The 19,108-nt window shown below is 38.0% G+C and overlaps 1 protein-coding gene across 2 annotated transcripts in view; it reads left to right on the forward strand.

Moving 5' to 3' along the window:
* Positions 1-19,108, forward strand: part of GREB1L (GREB1 like retinoic acid receptor coactivator) — a 272,153-nt gene that overhangs the window by 154,112 nt on the left and 98,933 nt on the right. For both annotated transcript variants that reach the window (XM_053664384.1, XM_053664385.1), the window contains 3 exons: positions 2,792-2,968; positions 11,803-11,979; positions 14,183-14,305. In XM_053664384.1, the coding sequence (XP_053520359.1) occupies positions 2,792-2,968; positions 11,803-11,979; positions 14,183-14,305 (477 nt within the window). The remainder of the gene's footprint in view (positions 1-2,791; positions 2,969-11,802; positions 11,980-14,182; positions 14,306-19,108) is intronic.

The following is a 19,108-nucleotide window of genomic DNA, read 5'->3' on the forward strand; positions in this document are numbered from 1 at the left end:
GCCAAGGAACAGAACTGCCACAGAGCTAACCAAGCCATGCTGTCTCTGGTTCTATCAGAATTCTTTTTTTTAATATTTTTATTTTATTTTATTGATTGTGCCATTACATTTGTTCTATTTCTCCCCTCCATTCCCCTCCACCCTGCACACCCCTCCCCCACCATTCTCCCCTTTAGTTCATGAACATGTGTCTCAGGTTCTTTAGATTCTATATTTCCCATACTATTCTTACCCTCCCCCTATTTTCTATCTACTGTGTATGCTACTTATTCTCTGTACCTTCTCCCCCATTTTTCTTCTCCCACTCCCCTGTTGCTAACCCTCCATGTGATCTTCATTTTTATGGTTCACTCCTGATCTAGCTGTCCTCTTAATTTATTTTGTTTTAGGTGTGGTTGTTAATAACTGTGAGTTTGCTGTCCTTTCACTGTTCATCTTTTTTATCTTCTTTTTCTTAGGTAAGTCCCTTTTACATATCATATAATAAGGGCTTGGTGATGATGAACTCCTTGAATTTGATCTCATCTGAGAAGTACTTTATCTGTCCTTCCATTCTAAATAAAAACTTTGCTGGATAGAGCAATCTTGGATGTAAGTCTTTGGTTTTCATGAGTTGGAATACTTCTTTCCAGTCCCTTCTTGCCTGTAAGGTCTCTTTTGAGAAATCAGCTGACAGTCTGATGGGAACTCCTTTGTAGGTGACTGTCCCCTTATCTCTTGCTGCTTCTAGGATTCTCTCCTTCATTTTAATCTTGGCTAATGTAATGATGATGTGCCTTGGTGTTTTCCTTCTTGGGCCCAACTTCTTTGGGACTCTCTGAGCTTCCTGAACTTCCTGGAAGTCTATTTCCTTTGCCAGATTGGGGAAGTTCTCCTTTATTATTTGTTCAAATAAGGTTTCCACTCATAACTATTCCTCTTCCCCTTCTGGTACTCCTATAATTTGGATGTTAGAATGTTTAAAGATGTCCTGGAGGTTCCTAAGCCTCTCCTCATTTTTTTGAATTCTTGTTTCTTCATATTTTTCTATTTGGTCATTTTTTCCTTCCTTCTGATCTGCTCCCTTGATTTGAGTCCCAGTTTCCTTTCCATTACTATTGGTTTCCTGTGCATTACCATTCATTTCAATTAGTTTAGCCTTCATATGTTCCTCTAATTTGTGACTAAAATCAACCAGTTCTGTGAGAATCCTGATCACCAGTGTTTTGAACTGTGCATCTGATAGGTTGGCAATTTCTTGGTTGCTTAGAGTTATCAGCTCCAGGAGTTTGAGTTGTTCTTGAGCCATGTTTTGGTCTGTTTTCACCTGTTAAGTATGAGGAGGGGAGCCTTAGGTATTCACCAGGGTGGGGCCACCCAGGTTGCTGGTTTGTGATGCTGTATGTGGGGGCGGGGTCAGAGAGGGAGCAATGGCGGTCCTCTCCACTAGCTCAGTCCACCTCATCGCTCTCCCCGCCTGCTTATCCCAGCGCAAATGTGGGAGCCCGCCACCCTGCACCAGCCACCAGGGCCTGCACGATCTGTCTCAGTGCTTGCCTCTTCACTGGTTTATCTGTGTGCAAATGCGCAACCGACTGCAGACAGCCAGCCATGCCTCTTCCCTGGGTTCCGCCTGTAGCTAGCCCACACCTGGGATCCTCACCCTCAGCTGCCTGTGCACCGCCTGGGTTGGGGGATCTTTTTTGCCCGACCCACTCCACTGCTGGCTTTGCCCCTCTCACCAGTTTAGCTGAGTGGTCCATTATTTTTGGACTCCATATTCGATTTTCTGTATGGTTTGGTTGCATTTATTATTGTTAAAACTTTATTGTTTTTAGATTTGGTTGTGTGAGCACGCAAAGTGTTCCCACCTACACCTCCATCTTGGCGGAAGTCTCTATCAGAATTCATAAGGAAAAGGCTTTGATTGGCCTAGTTTATGTCAGGTGCCCATCCCTGGACTGACCAACTGTGAACTATAGCTGAAAAGGGGGTTATTACAGTGGCCCAGCTTGGGTCAGGAATATCACAACTGTTCAGGAGAATCACATGATTAGAGTGCAGGGAGGATTATCTTCCCTAAGATGAGATCCACAATTTGTAGCAAAAAATAGTTGTCCTCTTTAATATTATTTTGTGATTATCAATTTCTTACACATTCTTCCAATTACCTACAATATGAGTTTTCAGAGGAAGATATCTGTATCCCCAGGCCTAGGACAGCATCTGTTGTAAATGATTTTTAATAAATAATGAACTAATGAATTACTATAATATATTATGGTACTCAAAACAATTATATAAGACTTTTGTCATACCTTGTCATTTCACGTAATAACCAGTGAAAATAACCTAATGAACGGAGTTCGGAGTTCTAGCTCCAGCCCATTCATCTATGAGTCACCACACTCCAAGTTTCAGTAACTTCCTATGTGAAGTGAAGAGCATCTCTGTTCTTTGATCATCTCTGTTTATAGATATGAATTTGCATTGAAAGTTAAAATACTATATTATACGCACATAAAAATTACATAATTTTTTCAAAGTTTGCTGCATATTTATTATTATATCCTTACTTGTGGGCAGAAAATATAAAACTTGTCAATATTGGCTGCACAAATCAGAATACCTCCTTTTAGTGTCTTTTCACTTTGCTCAGAGGGGTACATATGATAGATTTGTTTTCTAGTTGGAGTATATGGACTTTAAATTTTGTCCTTAGTAATGATTCCCACAGGTAAATCTACCCTCCAAATGGGTTATAAAGCATATTAATCTCCCTAAACATTTGTGTCTTTTCCCTGGTTTTTAGGTTTTTGTCAAGCAGGAAAGGATTTGCGTTTGGTATCTCTCTGTATGGAACAAATCGACATCCCAGCAGGATTCCTTCTGGTGGGGGCAAAGTCTCCCAATCTCCCTGAACATATCCTAGTATGTGCTGTAGACAAGCGATTTCTACCGGATGATAATGGAAAAAATGCACTTTTAGGTAAGTATTTCACCCAAAATTCCTTCCAAGATAAAGGAATTAAAATACAAGTTTATTTTAAATATCACAGAACTTTTTTAAAATTGGAGAACTAGTTGAGGAATACTATAGTTTAGTGCCAAAACTTTTTTTTTAGTAACTTCTTCAAAGTTATTTTTTATTTATTCTCAAAATATTTGCTTTAATAAAGAGAACTTTTTTTAAATCAGACATTAAAGGACAGCATGCAATTTATCAAAAATTAATATGTTGTAAAACCAGGTAAGATTCACTTGAATCATTGATCTGGACCTGATGGCAAGATGTCACCTCTCAATTATTCACGTGTGGGTTATCTACCTTTTAAGTTATTTGTAGTTTTTCTATACCATTATTTATAACTTCAGTCAGTTTTATGTGATTTTCATTTTATATTTAGCATTAGTCACCCAAAACTAGAGTGAACTAGGAATATACATTTGTATATACAGTGTAAAATAATGTATTTCTTTATCTCAGAGTTGTTTTACTTTTTGATATGCTGTACTTTATTTACATCCTGTGACTGTTTTGTAACTACCAAATTGTACTGCTTAATCCCTTCATCTTTTTGACCCAGCTCCCCAATCCCCCTCCCATCTGGCACCCTCACTTTATTCTGTTTATGAGTCTGTTTCTGTTTTGTTCTTTTATTTTATTCTTTAGATTCCACACATAAGTGAAATTATATGGTATTTGTCCTTCTATATCTGACTTACTTCACTTAGCATAATACCCTTTTTACCCATCACTGTTTTCACAAATAGTAAGATTTCATTCATATTTATGGCCAAGTAATATCCCATATGGTCCATATGTACCATATCTTCTTTGTTCAGTCATCCACTGATAGGCATTTGAGTTGCTTTGATATCTGTGCTTCCTGCATTTGTGTGTTTTTTTCTTTTACCAGGTTAGGGAAGTTTTCAGTCATTATTTCTTCAAATAGTTTCCCAATCCCTTGCACTACTCTCTTGTCCTTTTGGTATGCCTATGATACAAATGTTGTTATCCTTGATATTTCAGAGGTCCCTTAAACTATCTTTATTTATTTGATCCCTTTATTTTCCTATTCTGAATGGGTGTTTTCTGTTACATTGTCTTTTATTTTTATTTTTTCATTCTAATTGAATGTATTGGGGTGATATCAGTTAATAAAATTATATAGGTTTCAATTATATAGGCACAGTGCTATGATTTATTACCTCTCACCCAATCTCCCATAATCCCCTCCCATCTCTTTATTTTTAACCTTTGATATTTTAATTATGATGTGACTTAGGGTGAGCATCTTTGCATCCATCTTGTTTGGGACTCTCTGTGCTTCCTAGACTTGCATGTCTAGTTCCTTGACCAAATTAGGGAAGTGTTCTTTCATTACTTTTTCAGATAGATTTCCAATTTCTTGCTCTTTCTCTTCTGATATCCCTATGAAGTGAATATTGGATTGCCTAAAATTGCCCCACAGGCTGTATATACTGTCCTCATTTTTTTTCTTAATTCTCTTTCCTTCTTGTTCTGCTTAGTTGGAACCATGGGCAGGGGGGCTAGGTGTGGAGCTGGGACTCCTTGCTCCTGAAAAATGCCTCCTGAATTTTTATCCACCACTTGTGAGTGAGGGAACAGCCCATTCCATGTGTGTGCCCCTCCTACCAGTGTGGATGGATGTGGTTTCTTTACTTCCATAATTGCCAGACTTTCATTCAGCTGGATTTCTGTCAGTTCTGAGCAATGGTTTTTCTATATTTTAGTTGTGATTTTGTTATGGTTGTGTGAAGGGGTGAACCATGTCTGCCTACACCACCTTGTTGACTAGAATTCCCCCTATACTATACTCTACGTCTCCATGGCTATTCTGTAACTACCTATTTAATCCTCTAACCTCTTCATCCATTCCCCCACACCACTCTCCTATCTGGCAACCATCAAAACATTCTCTGTATCCAAGATTCTGTCTCTGTTCTTCTGGTTTGCCTAGTTTGTTTTTTAGATTTAATTGTTGGATGATATGTACTTTAGCCATTTAATTTAAAGTTCACAATTTTGATCTTCTACTTTTTCTTAAATAAGTCCCTTTAACATTTCATATAATAATGGTTTGGTGATGATGAAATCCTCAGTTTTTTCTTGTCTGGGAAGCTATTTATTTGCCCTTTAATTCTAAATGATAACTTTGCTGGGTAGAGCAATCTTGGCTATAGGTTCCTGCTTTTCATGACTGAATATTTCTTACCAATCACTTCTAGCCTGCAAAGTTTCCTTTCAGAAATCAGCTGACAGTCTTATAGGAACTTCGAGGTAGGAACTTTTCTCTTGCTTCTTTTAAGATTCTCTCTTTATCTTTAACCTTTGACATTTTAATTGTTATGTGTCTTGGAGTGGGCCTCTTCGCATCCATCTTGTCTGGGACTTTCTGTGCTTCCTGGACTTGCATATCTATTTTCTTCACCAAGTTAGGGAAATTTTCTTTCATTATTTTTTCAAATAGATTTCAGTTTCTTGTGCTTTCTCTTCTCCTTCTGGCGAATGTTGGGCCATTAATGCGAATGTTGGGCCTCTTGAAATTGTCCCAGAATCTGCTTATTCTATCCTCATTTTTTGGATTTTCTTTTCTTCTTGTTGTTCTGATTGGTTGCTTTTTCCTTCCTTATGTTCCATATCATTGATTCTGCAATTCATCCTCTCTACTATTATGTCCCTGTAAATCATTTTGTTTCAATTACTGTATCCTTTGTTTCTGACTGGGTCTTTTTTATGCCCTTAAGATCCTCATTAAGTTCCTTGAACATTCTTATAAACAGTGTTTTCAACTCTGCATCTGACAGATAATTTATCTCCATTTCGTTTAGCTCTTTTTCTGGAGTTTTGATCTGTCTTCCATCTGGGCTGTGTTTCTTTCTCTCCTCATTTTGCCAGCCTCTCTGTGTTTGTTTCTATGTATTAGGTAGAGCTGCTTTGACTCCCTTTCTTGGTAGTGTGGCCTAATGTCGTAGGTGTCCTGTAGGGTCCAGTGGCATAGCCTCCCCTATAACCTAAAATGGGCAATTGAGGTGTGCCCTTTGTTTGCACTCTGTACACCATCCTTTTGTAGTTGAGCCTTGGTTGCTATTGGCAGATCAGTGTGCAGGATTTAACCAGTCAGCTGCAAGGGTTGGCTGTGACCACTTACCACCAACCTCCACCTTCTGTGGAGTATCAACCATGAAGGGGCAGAGTGGTGATGCTCCCGCCTGGTCCCTAGGTATTTGCTGGTTGCATTAGCCCTGGGGTTTCCTGAGTGGTGCAGGCCAAGGTCAGCCCCCACCTGTGTGTTTCCCAGGGCTATCCTGCCTGAGCTATAAAGCAATCTGAGATGGCTGCTATTTGTGCTAGGCTTGGAGATGTCCCAGTGAAGCCAAGTTGTGAATCTAAGCTGGTTGTTGCTAGTGCCGGGCCTGGGGCTCACTGAGGCCAGCTGTTGCTTTCTGGAGAGGATTTAGGAAGTTGTATAGCATAAGCCAAGAGCAGCCATTAATATGGAAAAGCAAGTTGGAGGAGGCAGAGGTTCTGGAGATGTCCATGGCAGGTCAACAGTGTTAGCCAGGTTGATGGAGTCTCAGATATGGCATCAGCTTGCCAGCTCTGTTGGGGAAGGGTTTAAAAAGGGATAATGGCCTTTGCTAACCTTGGTGCTGGACACTTCAGTTTCTCCCTGTGTCTTTCAAGCTGCTACCTTTGCTTTGAAACTGAGAGGAAGTGAGTCTGAGTAAGTGAGTCAGTGTGTGGTCTCTCAGGAAGAACTGCTTCAGGCTCCAGAAGTTTCTTCTACTGACTAAATCCCCACTGGTTTTTGCAGACAGAAGTTGTGGGGACTTATCTTCCTGGCACTGGAACCCTGGGTAGGGGAGTCTGTTATGGGTCTGGGACTCCTCACTCCCGAGATACCTCTCCCAAATTTTTATCCACTACATGTGGATGTGGGACCAGTCTGTTCCGTGTCTGTCCCTCTTACCAGTCTGGATGGATGTGGTTTCTTTAATTCTGTAGTTGTCAGATTTTCATTCAACTAGATTTGTGTCAATTCTGAGTGATGGTTGTTTTATATTTTAGTTGTAATTTTGATGTTTTTGTGCAAAGAGGTGAGCCATGTTTCCTTATGCAGCCATCTTGAATGGAATTCCTGATCTTGCTTTTCACCTCAGACAATAGGCAGAGGAAAAAAAAAAGATAACATGTTACACTAATCTTTAACAAACCACTTGGGCATATCAAATAAGCCTCATTTTTTTGGACACTGTCTTTAATTATTTTGACTGTATGGTTTTTATAGCTGTTTACCATGTTTTGGGTGTACTATATCTGCCTCATAAGTCAGTCAATATTCCATCAAGGCATGAGTGACACACAGGTAGCTGGAAAAACCTGGTTCCTGAAACAGTGCCTAGCACATGGAGTAAACAATTATTTGTTGGATGGATGGATGGATGGATGGATGGATGGATGGACAGATGGCTTAAGACAATTGTTTTTTTGGCTTACAGCTCAAAGGTATTAGACAAATAGCCAATGCTCTCAAATGCAATCCACCTTTGATTAACTCACCAAAATTATATTAATGTTTATATTTGTATATAGTAACAGTAATAAACTAATTCATAGAATTACTAATTTGATAGAACTGATCACAGGTTATCACTATCTTTTGTTCACTACCATTATCCCAATGTTGAGCACAATATGTGGAATGTAGGTAGGTGGTCAATAAATTGTTAAATAAATAATAATAAATTGGACTGCCATAATTAAGTGCTCTGAATTGATTGTTAGTATTTTAAAATCAGAACATTGTAACATATTCGGTCTTTAATCTTGGTGGCCTTTCTTTTCTTCCCTTATCTATATTTGTTAATTATGTAGTAGGTTCACTTGAGGCTTTAAAAGGAATGTTTCACTTCACCAGTGAATTGATTTCCAGTTAATAGTTATTTGTATATAGACATACTGTACTTATGAAATTTGGAATGCCCTTTCCCATTAAAAACATTTTCTCCTTGTTCACTATATCATAGTATACGTGTTATGTCCTCATCAGTCACAACCAGAGGAAGTCACTCTCTTCTTGTTTGCCTTTTCCTATGTTAAGGGAACTGAAAAATTTCCTTTCTGATAAAGCAAAGCATGTCCTCTCATCTCTGAGCATGTTCCTTTTCTTCTTCTTTCTATGCCCCCTACTCTAAGCAGGTCACTAAAAAGTTCCCTTTTGTTTGATTAATCTGAGTGAGAATTGTTTGGATGTTAGATCTAAAGGAATCATAAGCTCGTGGGAATGAAGAGGAAATGGGACTCTTGAGGAGCTCATGCCAGATGTTACAGCTAGTCTCAAAGACACTGGGAAGTTGGCAATGCCCTGAGTTTACACATCGCTGCCCATGCTTCTCTGCCCACAGAAGCTTCTTCTTCACATTTCTGTCTGTTCTCCTCCACACCTCGCTGACATGTGGTTGACACATTCCCGACTTCACCATTTTACAAAGCCTCATAAATTCAGGGTCCACTGCCATCTGACTGACTCTTGGTAATTATTTCAAAATCTCGGGAGACACTGACTGTCTCAGATCGACTTTCTCATATTGGCCCAGAGTCTAATTAGGCAAGTCCACATAGTAGGCAGGGCAGAGAACCAGGGCAGGCTAGTTCTGTGAAAAGGGAGAATGTGGGAAAGAAATAACGGACATCATTAGAACCAAACCTTTTCCTATTTTTATGTCAATGATATAAATTCTTTTTAAATATATTTTATTGATTATGCTATTACAGTTGTCCCAATTTTTCCCCTTTTGCCCCCTACACCTGGTTTCCCCATTCCCTCCAGCAGTCCCCCAGTTCATGTCCATGGGTCGTGCATAGAAGTTCTTTGGCTACTCCGTTTTTTATACTGTTCTCAACATCCCCGTCTATTTTATACCTACCAATTTGTACTTCTTATTCCCTGCACCTTCTTCCCCATTCTTCCCTTTCCCTTTCCTAGCTGATAACCCTTCAAATGATTTCCATATTATGATTCTGTTCCTGTTCTGCTTGTTCGCTTAGTTAGTTTTTTAGATTCAATTGTTGACAGTTGTGAATTTATTTCCATTTTCATATTCATAGTTTTGATCTTCTTTTTCTTAAATAAGTCACCTTAACATTTCATATGATAATGGCCCAGTGATGACGAACTTATTTAATTTTACCTTATCTGAGAAGCACTTTATCTGTCATTCCATTCTAAATGGTAGCTTTACTGGATAGAATAATCTTGGAGGTAGGTCCTTGATTTTCATGAGTTTGAATACTTCTTTCAAGCCCCTTCTTGCCCTCAAGGGTTTTTTTTTTTTTTTGAGAAATCATCTTATAGTCTTATGGGAACTCCTGTGTAGATTCAATTGTTGATAGTTGTGAATTTATTGCCATTTTAATATTCATAGCATTGACCATCTTTTTCTTAAATAAATCCCTTTAACATTTCAAATAATAATGGCCTGTGATGATGAACTTCTTCAGCTTTACCATGTCTGGGAAGCACGTTATCTACCCATCAATTCCAAATGATAGATTTGCTGGATAGAGTAATTGGGTTGTAGGTCCTTGCTTTTCATCACTTTTAATACTTCTTGCTAGCCCCTTTCAGACTAACAAGTATCTTTTGAGAAATCAGCTGACAGTCTTATGGGAACTCCCCCATAGGTAACGGACTGCTTTTTTCTTGCTACTTTTAAGATCTGTCCCCTATCTTTTTTTTTTAGATTTTTATTTATTTTTTTAGAGAGAAAAGGAAAGGAAGGAGAAAGAGAGGGAGAGAAACATCAATGTGTGGTTGGCTCTCACACACCCCCTACTGGGGACCTGGCCTGCAACCCAGACATGTGCCCTGACTGGGAATCAAACTGGTGACCCTTTGGTTCACAGGCCCACACTCAATCCACTGAACCACACCAGTCAGGGCCTGCTCTTTATGTTTAACCTTCAGTATTTTAATTATGATGTGTCTTAGTGTGGTCCTTTTTGGGTACATCTTAATTGGGACTCTGTACTTTCTAGACTTGTATGTCCATTTCTTTCACCAAATTAGGGAGGTTTTCTTTATTTTTTCAGATAAGTTTTAATTTCTTGCTCTTTCTCTTCTTCATCTGGCACCCCTATGATTCACATGTTTGTATGTTTGAAGATGTCCCAGAGGCGCCTTAGCCTCTCCTCACTTTTTTAGATTCTTTTTTCTTGTTCTCATTGAATGTTTCTTTCTGCCTTACATTCCAAATCATTTTTTATTCTTGGCTTCATTCCTCCACAGTTGGATCCCTATAAATTTTTCTTTATTTCACTTAGCATAGCCTTCACTTCTGCCTGGGTCTTTTCTATGCTGTTGAAGTGAGTTCCACAGCATAGAAAAGCACAGAAAACACGTGAAAGAACCAGTGAGTTCCTTCAGCAACCTGATCACCAGTGCTATGAACTCTGCATCTGATAGATTGCTTATCTCCATTTCATTTAATTCTTTTTTCTGGAGTTTTGTTCTATTCTTTCATTTGGGCCATATTTCATTTTGACAGCCTCCCTGTGCTTGTTTCTGTGTATTAGGTAGAGCTGCTTTGATTCCCTGTGTTAGTAGCATGACCTATTGTAGAAGAGTGCCCTAGTTAGTTGGATGGGGCAGGGTCTTAGGTAGTCTCCGGGGCCAGGCACTCTGCTGCTGCTCTGTGGCTTTTTGTGGAGGAGGGCTCAGAAAGGGGACAGTGCCATTGTCTGGCATCTGGTGTTTCGTCCAGAAGAAAACAGTTTCCTTACTTGCTCTGATTGCAGTCACTTCAGTTTTTCCCCATATACCTCTGGTGCCCTTCCAGCTAATGCCACTGTACTGGAGCCCAAAGGGACTGAGTCTTTGTAAGTCTAAGTCTGTTATGGGCCCCTTAAAAGGAGACTCCTGGGAATCCCAGTTTCTTCCACCACTCCAACCTGAACTGATTTTTACAGCCAGAAATTATGAGGGCTTACCTTCCTGGTGCTGGAACCCTGGGCTGTGTTGTATGGTATGGGGCTTGGATCCCTTGCACCCAAAGTATCCCTGCTGATTTTTATATACCCACACATGGGTGTGGGAATGCCAATTCTGCATCTCTGTGCCTCCTACCCATCTGAATGAATGTGTCTTCTTTAATTCCTTGCTTGGTAGACTTCCAGTTTGGTTTTCTAATGATTTGGGTGATATTTCTTTTGTAGTCTAGTTGTAATTTTTGCTGTGGTTGTGAGAGGGTGTAAGCTGTGTTTACCTATGCCTCTCTCTTGACCAGAAGTCAATTATATGAATTCTATCATGTGATATTATCTACTTTGCTTCCCAAGCCATTATCTTTATAGAGCATTAAAAATTCTTTTTTAAAAAATATTTATTTATTTATTTATCTTTAGAGGAGAAGGAGAAAGGAAGAGAAACATCAATGTATGGTTGCCTCTAATGCGTCCCCTGCTGGGAGCTGGCCTGCAGGGAACTGGCTTGCAACCCAGGCATGTGCCCTGACTGGGAATTGAACCGCAATCCTCTGGTTCGCAGGCCCATGCTCAATCCACTGAGCTACACCAGCCAGGGCAGAGCATTAAAAATTCTTTAAATTATTTTCAGTCTTTAACCATTATGAAGTACTCTGCTAAAATATTGTACTTGTTTTTTTCCTTTGAATTTTTTTTCTTGAAATTAGGAAGTCATTGAGTCAAAGACTGTTGATATTTTCTGTGCTTCTTTAGTGTATAGGTATTGTATCCATGTACAAGGACACCAGTAACTTTGGTTTTCCTCCTTTCAGGGTTTTCTGGAAACTGTATCGGCTGTGGAGAAAGAGGATTTCGGTATTTTACAGAATTTTCCAACCATATTAACTTGAAGCTCACCACCCAGCCAAAGAAGCAGAAGCACTTAAAGTACTACCTAGTCAGAAGCTCCCAGGGTGTACTGTCAAAGGGGCCTCTTATCTGCTGGAAAGGTAGCAGCAACTTCCTGGAGGGAAAGGCAGGGGAAGGGAATGAGGACGGTACCATAATGACAAGTGACCCATGTAGGGTTCAGCATTCAGGGGTGATACAGATAACCATCCCAAGTTAAGAATGCTATCCAAAAACCCAAAGCCTTCTGACAGGTTATTTGACATGATTTTGATCTTTTAATAGAGCCTATGTTCAAGTTTAGGAAAGTGCATATTCTTATGCATCTGTCTCTTGGGAAGGTGGAGTATAACTCTTGGAGAAAAAAAGGACTCCTGCCTCTTCTCTTATTTGGAAAGGTCCTCAAAGTGTCAGTTTCCCAATTAACTGTTTTTTCTAATTTATTTAATAGGTTTCTTTGGTAATTTCAAAGTATTCATATTTTCCTGTTATTAGAATTAAGCATACTTTAGAATAAATAATGCTCTCTTCATAATACCTGGGAAAATGCACTGTTTAGTTGACAAAGTTTTATTTCTTTTTGGTTAGGAAGAACTTAACTAATTTATGTATAGAAATGAATCCACTTGAAACTTCACATTTTCATGTATTTGATAGAATTTCCCACAAGTTCTATTCATTATTCTAATGCAGTGGAATATCTAATCCTTATTTTTTTTAGTAGTTTCTTAGATGCTGAGATTTTTCTCAGTTATTTATATTACTATTTTAAAGACAATATAATAATTGTCTTTAATGTTTTTATTTGTTGTCTGGGCAATATTTTGACCTGACCATGAAAAAATATCATACTAAATCCAAATTACAACTGCAGATTGGCCTCTGAGTCTTGCACCATAATTATTTATGGTTGCATTGGACATGATATTACATAACTGCTCTGGAAATGGCTCTGTGTTTCAAACCAGGTGTCATCAGAACTTAAAGTGTATCGCCACTGAATCATAAGCATAGTGTATTTTAAATAACTCTGTATTCTAATAAAGTCTAAAGAATTTTTCTCTAGAAAAATTGTTTTAAGTGTCATGAACTCTAATAAAAGAAAAAAATGGGATAAGTGTTGCCTCCCTGCCTCTTAACTGCCTTTTTAAGCTTTTGTCTTGGTTGCATAAAATATTTTTAACTTCTGAATATTTTGAACTGTCGTTGCATGCTCAACGATAGTTCGTCTTTCTGGGAGAGAATATCTGTGAAATAATTTCTGATACGATGATTCTGGGTGAATTCTGAAGCCTTACATTTATAGCAGTTACTATTTTGGAACTGTATAGATCTATGTACACATATATACAAACATGACATCAATTTACAAATATGCATATATACACATAATGTGGAAATAGCCTCGTAGGCCAAATACAATAGCTCTGCAAGGAAGATCATAGCATAGAAGGTGATAGAAAACTGCCTCCAACCCTTGCATGTATCGGATAAACTTGGAAACTCTGTAAAGGAACCTCTATAATTAACCTGGTCACTTACAACCATTTATATCTTTTTCACATGCTACCTTTAAGACTAATATGGTATAACACACAGTATAATTTGGTTGGCCATTACAGCCCCACACATTGACATAGTATCTGCTATCTACCTGAACCAGTATTATTAACAAGGTATTATTAAAATATACCTAAGACCTATATCAGCTTAATTGAAATGAAGCTTGGTATAAACAACTTGAATATTGACTACCTATTTTCTCTAATAAGAACTAAGAATAATAATAACTTGGGCATTTCTAATTTTTTCTTTGCTTCTACTTTTGAGCATAAATTAAGGTTGAGGTAAGAAGTTTGAAGGTAGTGTAGATGGTCTCTAGGTTACTGTTCCACACTTAAATCAATCCTGGATAGCAGGTTAATTGGGATTTGAAAGCTTATTAGATTTTTCTAAATTATTGACAGTTTAACCTCAGTCTTACCCATAAAACTAATATGACTGTATTGGTTATGAGTAATTTTTCCCCTGAGAACTAGTCTGTGGGTAAAAAAGCCCGATTATTCTTTGTAACCATCCCTTTACCTTCTAAACATGGCATCTGGCCCTATGAAGACAAACTGTGCTCACCATGTTAAACATTCTCTTGGAATCAGGATTAAAGTAAGGGGAGCCTCAAAAAAGGAAAATGGTTGTCATTTAAGGAGGAGCAACTTATTTTAGAGTTTGTAGATTGTGTTTCCAACACCTGTTTTAACAGACTTTTTGGTCTTCTCACATAATGTGACTCGTACTCTTTTACAGAATGTAGAAGCCGACAATCCTCTGCTGCTTGCCACTCTGTTAAACCAAACTCTTCAGTGTCATCAACTGTGACCCCCGAAAATGGCACAACTAATGGATACAAATCAGGATTCTCTCAGACAGGTAATGGGGTATTTTAGGGTTGGGGGATAATTTTAAGCAGTAGATGTATATTTAATGAGGCATTTAAAACTTACTGTCAGCTGGTTTGAATAGTATTTTTAAATAGAAATAAATTTTTTAGTTACTATTAGAATTAGAACTCGGCATTGAGATAGGCCACTCTGTGGGTAACCAGAACCCCAAGTCCTTCCAGTGCTAAGACAGGGATAAAGAAAGGAACTGATAGTTGATAGGGAAATGAGCTGAAGCATAGGGCCCACTTCTAGAGGAGTTTGACAGGAGGCAATAAGTAGAAAACCAGACACGAGGAAAGTCTGTCTCCTAGCTGTCAGGTGGTGTGTACTGGGGATATACTCATGAAGACCTGAGTTCCATGGTAGGGCTCTATATAAGCCCACAGAACTTTATAGGTAGTATTGTCCCAAATGGGATACAAAGTAAGGTCCCAGGGTAGGACTGAGGATCACAGAAGAATCCAGGTTCCAGTTTCTAGTGGTTCAAGAGAGGAGCTTGGATACAAATAACCAGATAAAATTTTAGTGCCTGAAATGAGATTACAATACCAAAGCAGTATCAGTAGAATGGAAAATCTGATACCTAGCAGGTAAATTACTGGCCTAAGGCTTCTAAAAATTCCTTCAGTAAACAAAGACAGAAATAGCCCAGGCCCTGGGGTCAGGACAAGGCTCCAGGTGAGAATTAATGTTTCCAGGTGGCTCAAAGGCTGGAGGGCTATAACCAAAAAGATTACTGCAGATAGTATTTGAGAAAATTATTCAGAAGCAGTCTCGGTGATACCTTAGGCAAGAAGAAAGTATTTTAAAAGAATTTGTGAATTTATTTTAGTTTACATGTATCTTGTAAAGTACAATTTTACTCATCTGATATGTAGACTTCATAGTATATGTGCTTTGCCAGTGTCTCGTCAACCACTCAAATTGAAAAGGCTGTATTCATTTATTTCAACTCAGCATTCTTCTTTAAAATTTTTGTGAAATTCCTATGAGCTAGTAAATTATTTCTTTTTATTTTCAAGATACAAGTAGTGATTATTAGAATGTGTTAACAAAAGCAATGATATAAGGCAGACTTTATATGGGACACTTCTTTCTGTGTGTCCACACTTAGGGAAGTCCACTTCATTCTGGATTTAAAAAGTCTAACTTTCATCTGTCCAAGAGATTTATATAGAGGCTATGATTTTTTTTAAAAAGGACAGCATTTCTCTTTAGAATAAATGAGAGAATGTCATGTTACTAGGTATTCAAGAAAGAAAAAAGTTGGCATTTGTCTCTTGAAATTGAAAGATTGGCCTCCATTACAATATGATAAACCTACGTGTCTCTCCTGGAGTATTATTTAGGTAATTTGATTGAATCTGTGGTATAGTTTCTGCTGTTAGACCTTGGGGCCAATGAAATGGAATTTTAAAACTGTAACATTAAAAATGAATATTTACTTAAATCAAACAAAAATTTATCAAGTGTGTATTACATTCTAAGATCCTTGTCACATGCTGTAAGGCAGGGTTTCAGTAATTGAGTGATGGCTCTGAGGATTTAAAAACCACACATAGAAGGGATAAAAACAATAAAGCATGTTACATTTCCAAAGAGGGAAAGGTTGGTATGTAAATAACTAGTTGCACATGAAAATCTATTAAAATGTTAATAAGTAGTAATTCAAAAAAGGGCAGTAATGCATTTTCATTAGACATATGCAGTCATATGACATTCCAGTCAATCATGGACTGCATGTATGGCAGTGGTCCCATAAATAATGGATTATAAGCAAAAAGTTTGCGATGTTTGAAGAAAAGGTTGGCCTGACTACGTACGATATTGAATTTGCTCCTAGCTCTGGGTAGTTTGAATAGAGGAGGAAGCTCAGCATGCTGTTTACCTACCTGCTTTCCACCGTCCCCCGGACACATGCTCACACACACACACACATGCACACGCACACATTCATTCACTTGTCCCCTACTCCTGCCTCCTCTCTCTTCTTCTCTCCCTCTCCTTTTTATTACTTCTTGGGTCTCTTTTGATCTCTGCTCTTCCTTACTCTATCCTCTTCATTCTCTCCCTTCCTCCCTCCCTCCTCCTGATGACCATGCTCTCTCCAACAGCACCTCTCTCCACAGCCCTCCTTCTGTCCCCCCACCAATGCATGCATGCACACATATGCACACTTTTATCTTTCATACTCTATTTTTACTGTACCTTTTCTATATTTAGGTATGCATAAATACCACTGTGCCTTGCAGTATTCAATATAGTAACACACTGCTCAGGTTTGTAGTCTTGGAGCAATGGGCTATAGCATATAGCTTTAGGCGTAGCTATACCATCTAGTTTGTGTAAAAGCACCCTGGAGTTTCACACAACAACAAAATTTCCTAACGACACATTTCTCAGAACATCCCTGTCATTAAGCAACACATGACTGTATACCAGGAAATATGTTTTGAAAACAAATGTTGCTCTGATGAAGAGGAAACCAAGATACAGGCTTTTTAGCACAGGCTCTATCAGTTACCATGAAGAAACACAGGCAAGTTACTGACTGACTCACAGTGAACACCAGTGGCCAATATTTATGCCAATATTCTTGTGTATCCTTTGTCATGGTGAAAGTGGAATTTTGTCTGTGAAATTAGCTATTAATAATTTTAGGTGTAATCCAGAAAATTTAATACAAGAAATTACCTTTTAAAAGGAGGCTTTTATCAATAAAACTTTCTTCTCAATGAATTGTTTATAAAGTTTTCAACAATTTCTTCCTACATATGTTGAAAGTAATAGGATATAAGAATTTCATGTTAACATTATGAAATCATTGCAAATATTGGAGTATGCAGCATTTCCTTAGCTGACAGATTCATCATTCTATGAGACTGCTTTCTTAATTTGCAATGTGTGACTGCCTATAATCAGCAATTCTTAGCCTGAAATCTAAGCACACACACATTGCATAGTTATTTAAAGAGGGGATTACTGACTATTTACACAGCTTTATCTTAAATTTCACCTGCCAAGCTCTGGATGTGCTACTCTGGGTAGCTTGCAGTTTATCCTTTCATATTTTCTTTCAACAAATTTATGTCATTGATAATTCAAATTTTACCAACAATCCTGGTAAAATATTTTATTTTATTTTGACTGAAGGTGGCTATATAGTTATCTGCCTTCATTATGTGCATATAACACATACACAGAGGCATTGTGTTTAATCCATACATGAATTGAAGGATACGTGAAAAAAATCTTTGCCTACTTTCATTTTTTTTGCACATGGATGTTCAGTAATCTCAGCAGCATCTTTGTTTTTTTTTCTTTATATTGAATTTATTAGGGTAACACTGGTTAACAAAATTATACAGGTTTCAGGTGCACGGTTCTGCAACACATATATGTACACCGTATAGAATGTTCGCTACCCCAAGTCAAGTGTCCATCCATTACCATTTATCCCCCTTACACCCTCCTTCCCCTTTCTTCACTCTCCTTCCCACTTGGCAGTCACCACACTGTTGTCCATGTCCGTGAGTATTTTTCTTTTTTCCCCTTTTTTTGCTCAATTTCTCTGCCCCTCCACACACACTCACACTCAACAGCTGTCAGACTACTCCATCTATGAGTTTGTCTCTGTTTTGCTTGTTAATCCATATTGTTCATTGGATTCTACATATGAGTGAAATCATATGCTACTTGCTTTTCTCTAACTGGCTTATTTCACTTAACATAATGCTCTCCAGGTCCATCTACTCATTTGCTGAAGGGCACTTGGGCTGCTTCCAAATCTTGGCATTATTGTAAATAATGCTGCAATGAACATAGGGGTGCATTATATTCTTTCAAATTGGTGTTTTAGGTTTCCTTGGTTAAATTCTCAGAAGTGGAATTGCTGGGTCATAAGGCAGTTTCATTTTTAATTTTTTGAGGTAACTCTATACTGCTTTCCACAGTGGCTGCATGAATCTTCATTCCCACCAACAGTTCACAAGGGACCCTTTTCTCCACATCCTTGCCAACATTTGCTTGTTAATTTATTGATGATAGCCATTTTGACAACTATGAGGTGATACCTCATTGTGGTTTTAATTGGCATTTCTCTGATGATTGGTGACATTGAACATCTTTTCATATGTCTATTGACCATCTGTATGTCCTCTTTGGAGAAGTGTCTGTTCAGGTCCTTTGCCCATTTTTAATTGGATTATTTTGGGTTTTTTAGTGTTGAGTTTTTTAAGCTCTTTATAAATTTTGGGTGTTAACCACTTATCAATTATATCATTGGTGAATATGTTCTCCCATTCAGTGGGTTGTTGTTCATTTTGTTGATGGTTTCCTTTGCTATGCAAAAACTTTTTAGTTTGATGTAGTACCATTTTTTCTTTTGTTTTTGTTTTTCTTTTCCTTCCCTGAGGAGATGTAACCGGAAAAATATTGCTGCAAGAAATGTCTGAGATTTTACTGCCTTTTCTTTTCTATGATTTTTACAGTTTTGACTCTAACATTTAAGTATTTAATTCATTTTGAGTCTGTTCTTGGCAAAACTTAAAAAGTTAAACTATTAACCCAGCAACTACCTTTTAAATAACCAAGAAAGATGAAGACATATGTGCACAAATGTTCATAGCAGTTATCCATTGTGGTTGACAACTAGAAACAACTTAAACATCAGTTGGCTCATGAACAGAGACAAAAATGTGGTGTGTTCATATAATACTATTGAACAATAGTAAGAAAAAAGCTACTGACACATGCTAAATCATGGATGAATCTCAAAAATGTTATTATG

This window comes from Artibeus jamaicensis, unplaced genomic scaffold (genome assembly GCF_021234435.1).
Source record: "Artibeus jamaicensis isolate MK-2021 breed Jamaican fruit bat unplaced genomic scaffold, CSHL_Jam_final contig_354, whole genome shotgun sequence".
Classification (NCBI taxonomy): domain Eukaryota; kingdom Metazoa; phylum Chordata; class Mammalia; order Chiroptera; family Phyllostomidae; genus Artibeus; species Artibeus jamaicensis.